Source organism: Carcharhinus amblyrhynchos, chromosome 20, assembly GCF_965287045.1.
Source record: "Carcharhinus amblyrhynchos chromosome 20, sCarAmb.v2.hapA, whole genome shotgun sequence".
Classification (NCBI taxonomy): Eukaryota; Metazoa; Chordata; class Chondrichthyes; order Carcharhiniformes; family Carcharhinidae; genus Carcharhinus; species Carcharhinus amblyrhynchos.
In genome coordinates this window covers 3,746,214-3,763,945 of record NC_137343.1, presented here as the reverse complement: position 1 = coordinate 3,763,945, position 17,732 = coordinate 3,746,214, and the positions used below count along the sequence as shown (strand labels likewise).

The window sequence follows — 17,732 nt, the reverse complement described above, 5'->3', positions numbered from 1 at the left end:
TTTGTTTGCGTTTTGCAACAGGATCCCAATTATACTGTATCAGGAAACATTTAGCACTGTTTCATCATTCATACAATGCAAAGTATCTCTGGAGCCCACCTCATTATCTCCTGTTACAAACCTTGTGCCTATAATGTGCAATTTCTATCATGCTTGCCAAGTAATGGTAGGGAAACAAAAAAATGCAAGATTTACAAGAATGGAGAACTGTGTTGCAGGGTAGAAACTTATCCAGCATTATATTTAAGAACATAGTTCAATCTATGTTCTATTGACAATTTGAGCTTTGTTCTCAGTTTACGACAACTGGGTCTTTGCCCGCTATTTGATGTTCATATTTACATAATACAAAGCTGGAATAATGTCAGCAGAACACTTTTAGAACAGGAAAGTGTTAAGTCAATTTTAACATGCTAGCCAAGTAGCCTGTTCATGTGACTTTATATCAATCAAAACTCCATAGCTTGACATATTAATGAACACTTCAAAAATATAATTAGTTTGGGTAAAGTTGTTAGCAAGTGAAAAACATTTAACATTAAACGTAGAACATTTATCTGCATCAATAAATGCTAAAATAAACAGCGAGTGGTTAAAATTAAATTATCAATGGGAACTAAATACCGAAATTGAATTTCTCTATTTTATTTTAAACACTGAATGATGAAGAAAATACTGGGGTGAGTGGGTGAGGAGGAAGAGAACCAGCAGGTCCTAGAAAATGTGGTTAATGTGAAAATAAAAAGAATCATATTGTAAATCAAAGATGGCAAAATCAGAATTGATACAAAATAAGATTTGCCCTAATATGTAATCAGGTTGGTGAAAATATTTTAATACTGTTTAATCTAAAGAGAGGCATAGTAATCATAAAATCAATTGCTTTTGCTGTAATTCGAGTATAATGCCAAATTAACTGTTTATGCTTGTGCAACTTAACATAAATTTTTCAATTCATTTTAACTTATTACATAATTTGCAAACAGGCTGTTAGGGGGTAAAATCTTTTCAAAGTATATTTTTGCTATCTCTAATCGCGTCTGTTATCAAAGTTAGGTGACCTACCTCTAGTAAGGTCTTCTCCAATCTTCAAATGAAATTATCCTTCACATACCAATGAACAAGCCCAGTTGAATGGAGGGGAAAATAAAGCACAGGGGCAGTGCCCCTTCACAATTTGATTTCATGGTCAAATGACCTTCCCATTCTTTATAGTATATAAATTTTGCTCTGGAACATTCCTTTAGTTGTTTTCAAACCAAGGAAGTAGTGCCAGTACAGCTGAGGCAGCTAATTTTTTAAAAAATATTAACAAAAAGCACAACAAGCCCATACTCCCAGATCAGGGGGACAAAGGAGGAAGAGGGCAAAATATTGGTCTCTGGAGGATAAGTCAATCAAACAAATAAAAGACCCAACCAGAGATAGGTCATCTTATTTTCTTCTTCATTCATTATCCTCCATAAACCAATTCATTCTGATCTACTGACACTGCTACTCACTATCAGACTTAAATTTGCATTCTGGACTAATTTCCCAAGTTCATGTCCCCTTTGCTGAGTGAAACTATCAGCACTGGTCCTAGTATTAATAGTTTTACAGATGCTAAATTGGAGCATCTTCTTTCAGCTCTCACCATGTGTTTTTTGATTCTCAAAAACTGATTCTCTCAATGTGGGCAATAATTGGGCAGCACGGTGGCACAGTGGTTAGCACTGTTACCTCACAGTGCCAGGGACCTGGGTTCGATTCCTGACTTGGGTCACTGTCTGTGCAGAGGCTGCACGTTGTCCCCGTGTCTGCGTGGGTTTCCTCCGGATACTCTGTTTCCTCCCACAGTCCGAAAGATGTACTGGTTAGGTGCACACGCCTTCTAAATTTTTCCTGTGTACCCGAACAGGAGCTAGAGTGTGGCAACTAGGAGATTTTCAAACTAGCTTCACTGCAGTGTTAATGTGACCCTATTTGTGAAACTAATTAAAAAAATGCTTTTTTCAGAAAACATTTAACCTTTTTTTTAAATTTAGCTTATTCTCTTAATATTCAATGTCCACTAACTTGGAGAAGTGAAGAAAAAGTGAAATCCTGAAGGAGAATAAATTTTGGAAAGTAATTTTGGAATTATTTGGGGTCAGATCAGACGATGGAAATCTCTACTTCATCAAAACTATAAATAGCCATTCCACGAGCCTACAGAATGCTGCAATCTTTGCAACAAACAAAGATCTGAACCACAAACATGGTTTGTGGGATAGCCTAGATTCTGAAGTTCCTTTCATAAAAGGCGACTTCACTCAACAGTCTGAATGAATGGTCAAAAGATGAATAGAAACTTCCATAGCAGCTGTATAAGCTGGTATAGAACCAGCTTTAATTCAGCAAAGTTAACTATTCCCTAATAAGAGGTTTATTGTAACTGGAGTGAATCTTTTCAGCCGGCATCACATGCTTCTGGAGACTATTATCATTTCTATTAAATCTAGAGCAATGTGCTTTGTGTCGGTTCTTTTTAATAAGTAAGCTATCAAAAGAGGATGGCCGAGAAGGGTTGAAAAATCCATCTCTGTACCTTCAATTTGGAAAACTGACTATGGCAATTGAAAAAGCAAAATGGAAAGGATGCCCTTTGCTTGAAGTGGCGCGAAAATCACATCTTAAGTGACCAGTAGGAAATCTTCACATGGGAAGATGGGTATAGGATGAATAAAAAAAACTAAATAAAAAACCCTTTTTGCCTTAGAGAAGTGAAGCTTGTTGAAAAGTTCCTGCTTTTAAGTTGAACCCATGCAACCAGCCATCACTGTTTCTTATCAGCAGATCCACTTTTGAATAATTCTACTTGAGAAACAGCTGCTTCATCATAAATGTATACATTCTATATCCGACTTTGGCTAATAGACTGTAATCTCTGAGATCTAATCCCATAGATGTAGTGAAATGCTGCCCAATAGGAGGCTCTGAAACTGCAAACACCAGTCACCCAGCTGGCACTGCCTTATGTCTACATGCCACCTGTACTGGGGAACAGTCCAAAGGCCATATTTATCAAGAAAATTACATTGGATCTTGCTATGGAACAGCAAGATGGTGATGTGGAAGTTGCATCTGTGTCTCGAGAAAGTTTAGTTTCAGGAATGCACCTCAAATAGTCCTATCATAAACTCTTGAGTCTACTACAATGGATCAATGTTATAAAGACCATTCTGTGTTGCCATCAAGCTGAGACCTGCACATCTTGGTTCAAGTATCCCAAGTAATGCCTGACAGTACACAGTTCTATACATCAAATGCTTCAACAGTCTCTCTCTGAACAAGTACTGATGGCATTTAAACAGAAATAGCAGATGATATATGGCATGATACCATTCTCATATAAAGGATCCCCTGGAGGGATACTTTATTCTTGCATGCACCCAAACCTAAAGATCCTCCATCTGAATAGTATGACTCTTTCTGTCCATAACTTTAGCAGTAACTGGAAATCTGTCACAATTTCACTATAGGCATAGTTTGAAAAGTGACGTGTCAACTGATGGCCAACAATGTGTCAGCTCAGATTTACAACTGAGAGCAGGAAAGCTCTGACTTGGCATTCTGGATCATTATGAGTACCACAATACCCAAGAACATGAGGTTTGAACCTACACTCCCAATTTAATTACAAATATCTCAAATTGCTAAAAGTAAACAGAATTCTTAATGTACCAATGAAGTAACAGTGCTACAACTGATTCTTTTCAAACCTTCAGACTCACTAACATTAGAGAATTCAACAAATTCAAGCAGAAACACAACCAGCTTTCATGAGCTGGATTGTAGATAACCTTTCTGGAGCATCAAGAAATGGAATTCCTGAAAAATTAACAAGACAGATTTCATTACGAGCCTTAAGAACCCATATCCTGAGCTGGGTTCTTTAACAGTCGGACATTCAAGGCAAATGTGACTTCAGCACTTATCACTTCCCAATCCCTGATTCTTAAAGGGTCTGGATTGCGCGGAAATTTATTTTACTCATTCTACCACCCAATCAGACTCTACTTAGGCTATGGCCACTTGTGAGCAGTACATGTCTTTAACCAATTTACTTACGCCTACTGAATCACAATTTCCCACATCAAGTCAGACGATACTAAAAGCACTTTAGAAATTATGCAAAATTATTCACTGATCCAAAACCACTGGGGACCACTTTTATCTTGACAACCAAAGGTCTATGTTGAGGTTGTTTTACTTAACCCTTGTTATTTTACTTGACTCTAATCAAGAAATTGGTCTTAGCACAAATTAACAAAAGAAACAGATGTGTGAGTATGTGCTGAGAATGCACTGATACAGCCAATGCAGAGATGAAACCTAATTGCTGAGGTAGGACCAGAGGGTTAAGAATCTCCTCGGGAGTCCACTGTACCAGTGTTAGTTGACTGAAATGGCACAGAGGACTTCTCGGGTAAAGCCTTAGACCTGCTTTGTTCCCTAGACCTATCATGGTCAACCCTCTGGGAGTGCTTCTTGAGCTTTTATTTTTTCCCCATAATGAACAGGACTCCCTGGGCTCACTCATGGCATGTCTGGTGTTGTATAGGCTGACACTCCTGTATTGCTCTGCGTCGCGGCCTGCCATCCAATCTTCTAAAATTTGTTTCCATGTTTTCAGTCTTTCTTTCTAGGTTCTCCCTGAAAAGTTGGTAGTGGGTACAGGATAATAAATTGAGTCCCACGAGAAGGCAGAGGCGGCAGCGGTCATAAGTGGTCAGAAATCAGGAAGGTCCAGTGACACGAGCAGCACATTTTACACCTTAAAAGGCTCATTTGAATCTCTTAAAGTAGTTCAAGGTGCAGAGCACACATCCCAATACTGGTGAACTCATTGACAAAGCATTTGTAGGGGATAAGAAACACAAAGTCAACTACTAAACAATGGCACTCTCATGCAAAGAAAACAAAGGGCAGCTGTGTCACCGGAACATCACAGAAGTCTTCTACCCTCTGCCGCATGTAGCCCCCACATATATACAATTGCCATCTTCAGATCATTACATTAGAAATAAAAATACACAATAAAGCTCACTCAGCCATTAACCTGATTAAAACATGATACAATTGAATACAATATTTACCCAAAAACTGGACAGTATGACACAAAGTTAATAAGAATTGTTTGCTAATTGAATTAAAACTATAACCAGTGTATCCTGAGCATGCATCCCCAAGTGAGACTGGCAATATTTGATTTGCACAGGCTTTGTATATATGTTTCAGTGGAGTCAAATGACAGTGATCCTGTATTCTATTGTTTAATTTCATGACACATTCAAAAATTGCTAACAGATGTCAAAATGAAGTCCAATATTTGAATTTATCATATGTTTATGCTATTGCTAAAATATGGCTGTCCAATGCTCCAATTATACTCTGGAATGGGGTATAAGCAGTAACTGCAGAAAGCGCATCTCCAGACAGCACGTGAGGAAATAACCTGAGCCATTCACACATCCAAGTGTTATAAGTACTTAGGGAACAGCCAGCCCCAAGCTGTCACATTGGAGCTGGTAGGTGAGGTTTTATTAAGGGCTCATGCACCTCAAAGCATTGAGACAGTGGAGTGCAGCCCTTATTACCATGTTGGAAATATGAGTGTCAAGGGGAGGACTGCAAAAGATGCAATCATAGCAATGCAAGTTCATAAGGACTGACAAGAAAACAGTACTACAGAAGCAATACTCTATTTAAATGGCAGGCTTCTTAAGATTTCCTAACCAAATGCCTGCTTATTAAATTTTCCTATTATCCTACTGTAACAATATATGAAAATACGATTTCAAAAAATTGCCTGCATTACTATGCAGCTTCATTTATTTTCTAGTCTTAAAAAAGTGTGAAAAAACATCAACAATAAGGAGCAACTGTTAATGTTCACATTTCCATTTGTCACTACAGTCGTATTAACAATAAAGCAATCCAATCATTCTGCAGCCATAAAATTCACCTAAAACCTATCTATTCTCAAGGGATAGTATTTGGTTGTGTGAAAAGTTGAGATTCTGATGGACAGTAACAGTGGCTAAGGCAAGATGTGTGTTGTAAAATCCAATTACTGTTAATATTAACTTCAACCAAGGCAATGTTAGACTACCTCCTGCAGATTTCAGTTTTCCTCAACCAACGAAGCAGTGCAACTTGAGTAAAACAAGGAACAGGCAGCAATTTAGAACTTGGGGGCTGCAGTAAGGGAAGAGGAAGACACTTCTAAAGATTCACCATACAGGAGCCATACTGGTCATATGGTCATCTCATATGCTCAACAAATCAACGGCAACCATGCCAAAGGAAAACAAAACACAGGAAGACATAATCAAATTATGAGGCCAGACAAGAGTGTAAAGCAAGACCAGAGTGTTCGCTGGTTTGAGGAGTCAGGCTTAAAACTGCAGCACGACAAACAAAAGCAGCTTTGTCACCAAATGTAAAGCAATTACCTAGATTGCTACGAATCTTTGATTGGCCACTGATTAAGGTTTTACAGTCAAACAAATTGATACTTCCATTCCAACAAGGAATTATGTGTTTGGTGAAAATTACATCATTTCCTGAGATGGGCAAGCACAAGGAGAAATTTCAGATACAAACTGATGTGGCTTGAAACCTGCCTGATCTGAATGCCAAGTACAAGATGCATCTACTGCAAGACTAAGTATCTCACAGAGGTCAAATAAGAATGAAAAATGCAACAACATTAAAAACAATGCAATCTTTGCAGGTTATCATCAACAGCAAATTACCCAGTGCTGGACTATTTAAAATAATGGTTTCAGTTCACCACACAGTGAAGCTGAAGAATCACCAATTAACAAGATTCTGATGCTGCATACTATAGTTCAAATGAGAGACGACACACGTTGACTTTTTTTCATTTGTTCCTGAAATGTGCACTTCACTGGCTAATGTCCATCGATTGTCCTTGAAGGGGTGCTGGTGAACCATTTTCTTGAACCACTGCAGTCTATGTGGTGTAGGTTAACCCACAGTGCTGTTAGGGAAGGTGTTCCATGATTTTGAGTAAGCAGTAAAGGAACAATGATATAACTCCAAGTCAGGATGGTGGGTGACTTGGGAGGAGAATCTGTGGGTGATCCATTTGTGGCCCTTGTTCTTCTAGGTGATGGAGATCGCATGTTTGGAAGATGCTGTGGAAAGGATTTTGGTGAGTTGCTGCAGTGCATCTTGTAGACACTGCACACTGCTGCCACTGTATCGGTGGTGAAGGAAGTGAATGTAAAGGCATTGGATGGGGTGCCAATCAAGCTGGCTTCTACTACCTGGATGAGTTCCAACAAAACACAACCATCCAGGACAGTGGAGGGTATTCTATCACATCAAAGAACAAAAACAGCCCAGGAAACAGGCTCTTTGGCCCAACGAGCCTGCGCCGCCATTTTAACATTACCAGTCCCCCCTCCACCCATGACCCTTATCTATGCTTATGGCATTCCACATTGAGGGAAAACTAATTTAGGGACAATTTATTACCTCCAATCAGCCTAATAGCACATCTTTGGGGTGTGGGAGGAAACCGGAGCACCCAGACAAAACCCACACAAGCACAGGGAGAATGTGCAAACTCCCACAGACACTGGCCCAAATCCATGTGTCTGCACAGCAAACAGTGATATTCACTGAGCTGTCGTGTTGCCCAGCATCTGGTCCAGTTTAAGCATACATCACTCACTTGTGTTTTGTAGATGGTAGAAAGATTCCTGGGAGTTAGGTGGTGACTTACTCACCTCAGAATACCCAGTCTCCAACTTGTTTTTGTAGCCACACTATTTATACATTTGGTCCAGTTAAGTTTCTGATCCATGGTAACCTCACAAATGTCGATGATAGAGGATGCAGCTATGGCAATGCCATTTAATGTCATATGGAGATCGTTAGACTCTCTTGCTGAACAGTCCTTCTCTGGCACTTGTGTCATGCAAATGTTACCTCACACTTTGTCGTCCAAGTCATGCTGTATGTTGGCAAGGAATACTCAGTATCTGAGCTGAGACTGGTCCTGCGCACTGTGTAATTCAATGAACATTCCTCAAGATGGGCAGCATGGTGGCACAGTGGTTAGCACTGCTGCCTCAGCGCCTGCGTGGGCTTCCTCCGGGTGCTCCAGTTTCCTCCAACAGTTTGAAAGACGTGCTGGTTAGATGCAATGGCCATGCTAAATTCTCGGTGTATCTGAAACAGGCGCCAGAGTGTGGTGACTAGGGGATTTTCATAGTAATTTCACTGCAGTGTCAATGTAAGCCTACTTGTGGCTAATAAATAAATAAAAAAGATGGAGGGATGGTGAAGTAGCTGCAGATGTTTGGAGCAAGGGCACCGCCCTGAGAATTCCTGCAGCAATGTCCTGGGGATGAGATGATATGCCTCCAACAAACACAAGCATCTTCCTTTATCACAAGTGAACAGTGGGAATGTCCCCCCCACCCCCTCTCAATTCCCAATGAGCACAAGGTTAAATGTTGCTTTGATGTAAAGAGCATCCATGTTTACCTCTGGAATTCAACTCTTTTTTCCATATTTGGACTGAGGATCTAATAAGCTTCAGAGCTGAATGGTCCTGTAGGATTGCAAATTGAGAATCAGTGAGAAGATTATTGGTTAAGTGCTGCTAAATAGCACTGTCAACAAAACCTCCTTCACATTACCGATGATTGGCCAGTTTAGAATTGTTATACTTATTGAGAACAGGACATCTCCAGGTAACTTTCCACTTTTTTAGGTGGATATCATTGTTGTAGCTCTATTGGAGCAGCATGGTTAAAAACACAGCTCATTCTAAAGCACAGCTCTTCAGTGCATCTGTCAGGATGTTGTCAGGTTCTATGCTGCATTCAGTGGATTATGCTGTTTCTTGATATCTCATGGAGTGAATCGAATTCACTGGTTATCTGTGATGCTGGATCTCAGGCGGACGCCAAGCCAGATCATCCACTCATCACTGCTGACTGAAGATGGTTGCAAATGCTTCAGCTTTGTTATGTGCTCCACCATCATGGAAACTGGGGTTCTTCATGAAGCCTTCTCCTGTAAATAGTTTAATTGTCCACCACCATTCATGATTGGATGTGGCAGGATCACAGAGCTTCAATCAGACCCACTGAATGTGCGATCACTTAGCTTTGTTTATCATACTGTTTAGGATGCACGAGTACTGTGTTGTCACTTCATCAGTTCAGCACCTCATTTTAGGTACGTTCAACACTGCTCCTGGCACGCTCACATACCTTCCCCACTGAACCAGAGTTGAGTCCCTAGCTTGATAGTAATAGCAGAGTGAGGGATTTGCTGGGCCATGGGTGACAACTTATGGTTGAGTACATGTTGCCAATGAATGGCCCACAGTGCCACGTGGATGCCCAGTTCTGAACTGCTAGAGTTGTTCCAAATCGATTCAACATAGCATGAAAGTACTGTCCCACAACACAGGTGTCCTCACTATGACGTTGGGACCATGTTCTGACATGCAGGTAAGTATGGATAAGCAGATTTTTCCTTCACATTGGTTTTCTCACGACCTGCCTCATGTTTAGTTTGTCAAATATACTCTACAAGACCTGAACATCTCAGTCAGTAATGGTGATACACAGCCACTCTTGATGATGCGTACTGAAGTCCACCATCCAGAATATATTCTTCATTCTTGTTAACATCAGTGCATCCAATGATGCTCAACATGGAGGACTACTGATTTAATCACCTCAGGAAGGGTCGTAGGTTTCAGCAGTACGTTTCCTTGCCTATGTCTTACCAAATGCCATGAGACTGAAGACATTGGCTTTGAGGTATGAGTTGCTGAATATGACGATGTCAAATTGTTGCCTGACTAGTGTGTGGAACAGCTTTTTGGCACATGCTCCTGACGTTAGTGAGGGTATGGCAATGTTGACTGTCCCTTTGTTGTTTCCAGTGTCTTAACTTTATTTTTAGCCTTTTTCAATGTGGTTCGATACAACTCAGCAGCTTGCAAGCCATTTCAGAGAGTCCTAAAGAGTCTGCCACGCTACAGTGACAACAAGGACAGCATATTTCCTTACCCGAAGGACATCAGTGAAGCAGATTGATTTTCATGACGTTCTGGTCACTAGTACAGAATTATTTAATTAACCAAATTTAAATTCCCCCAGCTGCTATGGCAGGACTGAACTTGTGTCTCTAATATTATCTAGGCCTCTGGAATTTTAGTCCAGCAACAAAAGCCAGTACGCTATCATACCTGTGGTATTTGGGAATAGCTTATGGACCAGATAGTAGAATGTAGGGAATGGAAACAGGGGCACATGTCATGACATGATGAAATTTCAATTAATCTAGATTAAACTGGAATTTAAATAATCAATACCCAGACTAAACAAATGGGACATTAAATGGGTTTTTAAAAAAAGCTACTGGAAAAATAGAAGAAAATGGAAGTATTCATGCAGGCAAGGAGGGAACGAAAAACGAATGTGCTGTGAAAGCCAATTGTTACAGCAAGAACGTCCATTAGTATCAAAGCATCACAATGATGATTATCAAAGGAGAATTGCGGACCCTTAAGGGTTTAAACAGAATTGAAATTGAAAATAAACACAATATCCATTCCTGAAAATATCTTCCAGAGACAACAGTAACACGTCACCATTAAATGATGCTCTACAATTAACCTCAATTGACTTTGACAAAGCTTGCATAGAAGGTATACTCAAGAGCACTGGGTAAGATCAAGGATCAAAGCTACTTATTGCTGGCTGTTACCATGAGGGAGTGAATAATTAAGGGGAGATCTCACTGGATTAGAAACAAGAGAGTGCATCATTGATTTTCAGAGAAAAGGCAATAAAACAAACTTGGAGAACAACAGCTTGATTGGTTTAGCAACAATAATTGCAGAAATAATATAACAAGGAGCAAAACGAGGATCAACTATCTGAAAGCAATCAAGTAAATGATAGCTAACAGTTTTAAAAGGAGATCCTGTCTAACTAATTGCATTGATATTTTCTGGAGGTGGTTACATTTCAATTGAACATGTGATAGCATACATTTTTTTCTCAATAAAGCCTTTGAGTCAAAGGCTCTCAGACAAGGTGGTGACAGTTAATAATAAAAGCTAAATGTTGCTGGTGTGTAAGAATTGATAGAGAAAGGAAGCACCAGGTAGTTGATTCAGAGTGTGTTTCAGAATGAGATATTCAATCAACAGAAGATCCTAATGATCAGAATCTTATTAATTCTAATCTACACAAACAACTTGAATTCTGATATGAACTGCCACTTGGTCAAATTTACAAATGGCACTACTAAACGAACAGTCAAGGAACCACATAACGACTGCCAGCAAGCAGAATGATGAGAGCCAAAATTCAATTGTAATTTGGAAGGAACATCAGGAAGGCACTTGAAACAGTACTGAAGTAGATGGGGAGCGGCAGAGAGAGAGAGAGAGATGGGAAAATAATTCTCAAGAATGGCCGTATTCATTGTACAGCTGCAATGAAGTAAGTGGAATGCTGAGCAATGCTGCCTCGTTAATAGTTTATTAAGTAAACATACTGAAGCCATATAACTACTCAGGTAACTGAGGCACACAAAGGAAAAACACTCAGGTTCGGAAAGTAGTTCAGGAGGACCATGAGACCCTTCTATAAGAGCGAGAAAAACTTAGCTTTCCCAAGCTTTGAAGGCAGCAAAACGAGAGGGCACTGCGATCAAAGAATTAAGGTGAAATAAAAAAGGTTAATCCGGCAGCACCAAAGCAATTTTTGATCACAACGAAGAACAACGCAAAATCTTTACTGATATTAGAAAGTATCTTTAGTAACTGGAATAATTCTCCTTCTGGAAGAGGACTTTGCAGGTTGACAGAGCTGGGTTTGCCACTCTAGCTTCCGGTACCCTGGTCAATGCCAGGCACGCCATCTGATTTAATTCCTTTTTATTGACTTTGTAGCAGTTGGACAAATGAGATGGCACTTAAGATTCAATCTCATTGCCATGAGTCTAAAGCCAAATGTAGACCAGACCAGATAAGGATGGCAGCTTCGCTTCAACCAGATGGGCTTTTAAGACAAATTGACAATACTTTCCTAGTCATTGGAGTTTTCATTGGATTCAAATTCCACCACCTGCCATGGTGGGATTCAAACCCAGGTCTCAGGGGATTACCCTGGGTCTCTGGTTTACTACTGACAACACCAGTACTCCAATGCCATCACAAAAAGTTGGCATGCACAGACAGCAAATGATCAGGAAGACAAATGAAAGCTTGCCATTTATTGTAAGGGGAATAGAATATAAAAAAGAAGCATGTTTTGTACAATTGTATAGGTTATTGGGGAGACCAAATCTCGAGCACTATGTACAGTTTTAGTCTCTTTATTGAACAAAGGGCATAACCGCATTAGAAGCGGTTCAGAGAAGGTACACTTGACTGCTTCCTGGAATGGGGGGGAATTATCCTATCCTGGACATGTTTGGCCTATATCCATTGAAGTTTGAAAGGATAAGGATTGATCTTATTGAAACATACAAGTTTCTGATGGGACTTAGTTGGTGGATGCTGAAATTATGTTTCTTTTTGTGGGGGAGGCTAGAACTTTAGGACACTGTTTAAAAATAAAGGAGTTTCCCATTTAAGATGGAGTTGAGGATAAATCTTTTCTCACGGAGTGTTGTGAATCTGTGATATTCTCTTTCCCAATGTGTGGAGGAGGTTGGGTCACTGAATATTTTAAAGGCTGAATTAGATAAGATTTTTCACTGACAAGGGAGTCAAAGGGTATTAGGGGATAAAAATGTGGGGTTGAGGCCACATTCAGATCAGTCATGATCACATTGAATGGAGAAGCAGGTTCAAAGGGCTGAATGGCCTACTCCTGCTTTTATTTCAAATGTTCCTATGTTCCATAACTCTTGGCATCTATATCCATTGATATCCTTACCTAACAGAAATCTAGCAATCTCAGTTGTGAAAACTCAAATTAACTCAGCATTCAAATGTTTTGGGAAGAAGGTGGGGCGAAATAGTGGGGCATTTCAAGTTTCTACCTCATGTGCAAAGAAGTGCTTCCTGGTTTCTCCAAGTGATCTGGTTCTAATTTTAAGATCATGTCCCATGATTCTAGATTATCTTCCCAGAGTTGAGTTTTTCTGCATCTACCTTATTGAATCCTTTTAATACCTCAATGAGATCACCTCAGTCTTCAGCACTCAAATGATGCCATACCTACATTTGTTCCTTTTCTAGTCTTTCATATATTTTGTGAGTTTACTCATTTTTTTAAATCCAATTTTGTTGAATAGTAAACTTACCAGTTTTCTTGTGCCTCCATCAGTTAACCCGTTGGAACCGGGATCCATGTCATTGAAGATTGAGCCAAAAACCACTTTTGCAGCCAAAATCGAGATTGATGTCAGCAAAAAGCATACATTTACAAACCATTTACCAGGAGAAAAATGGCACTTAAATATTGCAGCAATATTTAAAGGGACATATTTTACACAGAGGGTGGTGGGGGCCTGGAATGCACTGCCAAGCAAGGTGGTAGAGGCGGACACGCTGGCATCGTTTAAGACTTATCTGGATAGCCACAGGAACAGTCTGGGGATGGAGGGATACAAACGAACAGTCTAGTTGGAAGCATGAGCGGCGTAGGCTTGGAGAACCGAAGGGCCTGTTTCCTGTGCTGCATTGTTCTTTGTTCAAACAAGTATCTAATATGTTTTTCAGTATGATGCTGGTCAACAGGTAAAAATTCCACAAATTTAGTATCATCATAAACAAATTATGTCGCTGTTTCTTCCTTATAACTGGATCAAAATTCTGGAATTCCTCTCCGACAGCACTGTGGGTGTACCTTCACCTTATTTTCTGCAGTAGTTCAAGGTCACCACCACCTTCGAGGGCAATTTGGAGTGGGCAATAAATGCTGACCTAGTCAGTCAATGATGCCCACATCCCAAGAACAAATTTTAAAAGAAATTAAAAAGGGAGATTGAAAGAATTCCAAAAATGGAAGTTACAATGTGGATTTCTCTTCCACAATATCTGAAGCAGAAATTATTTTACATGAAATGCAATAATTTCTTGAAGAAGAAGATAACGAGCTGGAATGTAGGATTAGACTTGCTGGGTCATATGGAGAAAAGCAAAGGCCTAGTGGGCCAAATGGCTGATTTTTTTGCTGCAACAATCTAAGAATTACTTGAATCAAAGTAGTTATGTATCTCTAGAAACACTGCATTATCAGAAGACAATACAATTTAGTGCCATGTTTTAGACATTAGATAGGACCCATTAATTAAGCATTTTGATATCAAAACCAGTTCTATACGTTGCCAACCAAAGCCAAACCAATACAGCATGAGACAGAATTCAAACAATAAACTTGAACACAAAAATAAATGGGTTCTGAAACTTAAAACAAAAGTCCTATAAACTTTATGATGACCTTATCAACAACATTAAAAAATTGTGAAGAGTTATCTCAATAAAGTTGATCCAGATGAACATGAAAAAAAACAAGTATGTGACCAACTATTTTTCTGATCTGTTAACAGAACTGATTTCTGGTCTGATAAACTTTTACAGTCAGGCTCCAAATATAACGTGTATAAGCAAAGACCACATCACCAACAGGACTCCTGTATGGTACCAAACTCCTAAATGACTAATATCCCAGTGTTTTTCCCTCTTATTCCAGATGATAATCTATTTTAACTCTGATCAAGTACATAAATTGAATTAAAAACAAACAATTTCTTGCAGCAGTGATGAAAAAAAATGCACATTTGGCTAATTGGGGGGTTAATCAGTTGGAAAAATAGTTAAGTGAGTCTCTACTGCAGCCCACGTAGCCTGGAATGAGCAGAGAGATGAGGCTGTACATATTTCCTTCCCCATAACTACAGCAGGCTTGGCCAGCTCACCTGCGTGTTACTGGTTGCAATGCTGCTCGACTGGAGTCATTTTAAAAAGTTGTGAAAAAACTTGGGTAATCTAATCGTGTAACTTGTTGGTGATTCATTAGCCACTGCAGATCCAAAGTCTAACCTAAATAATATGGCTCACTTCAAAGTTTAGTTTCTATGTTATAAGGAATTGGAGAACATTATACCTTGAATGATCTTGACTGGAACCTCTGCTCTCTGCTGGAGACAAACTAGTTGAATGTGCTGAACTTCTTGCTGAAGACTTCATGCTTGACTTCTTCGGTGATAAAGATCGTGAGCGTGAACGGACACCTTTTCCTTTTAACTTGGGATGAGATTTTGAACTCTTTTTCTTCTTCTTTTCATATGGAGATCTGAAAGAGTCACATTGTCGCAAAGCAATATTTCAATATAGTTCCTTTTGAAGGAGTATCGCTATCAAAGGCAGCAAATCTGATGTCTAATATCATGCTCATTAAAATCCCATACTTTTTAATGGGGTACAGGATCATCAGTTAGATAAAGAAAGAAGCACAAAATTATTCTCAATGCTTACTAACTAAAGAAACTGTAATTTAGGTGTTATGACTTACTAGTAGCAGTTACATCTCTTGAATTTCAAGGTTGTAGGTTCAAGCCTCTTTGCAGAGACTTGAATACAAAATTTACTTCACTGCAGTATTGAGGGAGTGCTTTACTATAAGTTCCATATCATAGAACATAGAACGTAACAGCGCAGAACAGGCCCTTCGGCCCACGATGTTGCGCCGACCAGTTACAAAACAATGACCCACTAACCTAAACCAATCCCTTTTCGTCCATAAACCTATCCACGGATCTCTTAAACGCCCCCGAACTAGGCGCATTTACAACTGCAGCAGGCAGGGCATTCCAATCCCTCCCCACCCTCTGGGTAAAGAACCTACCCCTGACATCGTCCTATAACTACCCCCCCTTAATTTAAAGCCATGCCCCCTCGTGCTAGATTTCTCCATCAGAGGAAAAAGGCTATCACTATCATATAAAAGGCAGCACCTGAAGTTCCAGCTTCCCTCCCAGGGGGATATAAAGTATCCTTTTTACAGAGGGAGAGTTCAGGACTTTGTGGACAATGAAAAATTGGAGATATGCAAAGCGGTTTCTCAATCCCTGACCTACCACATAACAGTGGTTAAAGGGATGGTAGCAACTTGGGTAATATGATCATAGTTGGCAAAGTGTAATGGTGAATTAACAGTTTTGACTGAAGAAAGCATACAATAGGGTCCCTCGGGGTCAGTAATCGGGCCATTGCTTTCTCACCTAGACTGAGATATTAGGAGTATAATTTTAGTCTGTGGATGATGCAAATCCGGTGATATAGTGCTCCCCCTGTAGCCAATATTTGTCCATCAACAAACATCACTAAACCAGATTTACAAGTCACTTAAATGTTTTTTTCTGGAAACCTGCTGTGTACAAACTGAATGCCACATCTGTCTACATTACACTATGGAAGGTTTAAATTAGTTTGGCAGGGAAGTGGGGCCCAAAGCAGTAGGGAGACAGAAGAGAAGGTCGAGGACAGCATGGAAGTTAAAGAGAGCACGTTAAATACTAAAGCAATGTCAGTAATCCTAGTACTATGAGGTCAGGCAAGAGCAAGGCAGAGAGCAAGGGAGGTCCAGATTACATTTATTTCAATGCAAAGAGGCCTGACGGGCAAGGCAGATGAACTTGGGGCATGGACGAGTATGTGGAACTGGGGTATTATAGCAATTACCAAACCATGACTAAGGGAAGGACAGGACCGGCAGGTCAATGTTCTAGGGTACAGATGCTATCGGAAAGATAGAACAGGAGGTAAGAGAGGAGAGGGAGTTGCATTTTTGATTAAGGAAAACATCCTGGCAGTACTGAGAGGGGATATTTCTGAGGGCCTATATGGGTAGAACTGAAAAATCGGGTGGGGGGAGGGGGAGGGGGAGGAAAAGAGAGAGAGAGAGATCACTCTGATAGGACTGTACTACAGGGACCCAAATAGTCAGTGGGAAATTGAGGAGCAAATATGTAAGGAGATTACACACAGCTCCAAGGGAAATAGGGTGGTAATAGTAGGGAATTTTAACCTTCCCAACATTGACTGGGACAGCCACAGTATTAGGGGCTGAGATGGAGAGACATTTGTTGCTCGTATTCAGGAGAAATTTCCCATTTTACATGTGGAAGGCCCAACTAGAGACGGGGGCAAAACTTAACCTCCTCTTGGGAAATAAGGAAGGGCAGGTGACAGAAGTGTTAGTAAGGGATCACTTTGGGACCAGTGACCATAATTCTATTAGTTTTAAGCTAGCTATGGAGAATAAAATTCTAAACTGCGGAGGCAGTGGCATAATGGTATTATCACTGGACTAGTAATCCAGAGATCCAGGGTAATGCTCTGGGGACCCAGGTTCAAATCCCACCATAGCAGATAGTGAAATCTGAATTCAATAAAAAATCTGGAATTAGAAGTCGAATGACGATCATGAAACCATTGTCAATTGTCGTAAAAAACCCACGTGGTTCACTAATGTCCTTCAGGGAAGGAAATCTGTCATCCTTATCTGGTCTGGCCTAATGTGACTCCAGACCCAGAGCAGTGTGGTTGACTCTCAAAACACATCTGAAATGGAGGGTAGTTAAGGATGGGCAATAAATGCTGGCCCAGCCAGCAATACCCACATCCCATAAATAAATTTTAAAAAATTAGACACTTACATGGTCAAGATTGGTATTGAGGGATA

At 40.0% G+C, this 17,732-nt stretch overlaps 1 protein-coding gene across 6 annotated transcripts in view; it reads right to left on the bottom strand.

Moving 5' to 3' along the window:
• sfswap (splicing factor SWAP) overlaps positions 1-17,732 on the bottom strand; it is a 135,978-nt gene that overhangs the window by 5,159 nt on the left and 113,087 nt on the right. For 5 of the 6 annotated variants that reach the window (XM_080207981.1, XM_080207982.1, XM_080207983.1 and 2 more), the window contains exon 17: positions 15,153-15,341. In XM_080207981.1, coding sequence (XP_080064107.1) covers positions 15,153-15,341 — 189 coding nt within the window. Of the gene's footprint in view, positions 1-1,065; positions 4,678-15,152; positions 15,342-17,732 lie in introns of all 6 variants that reach the window. The other variant, XR_013889035.1, reaches the window with a different exon arrangement.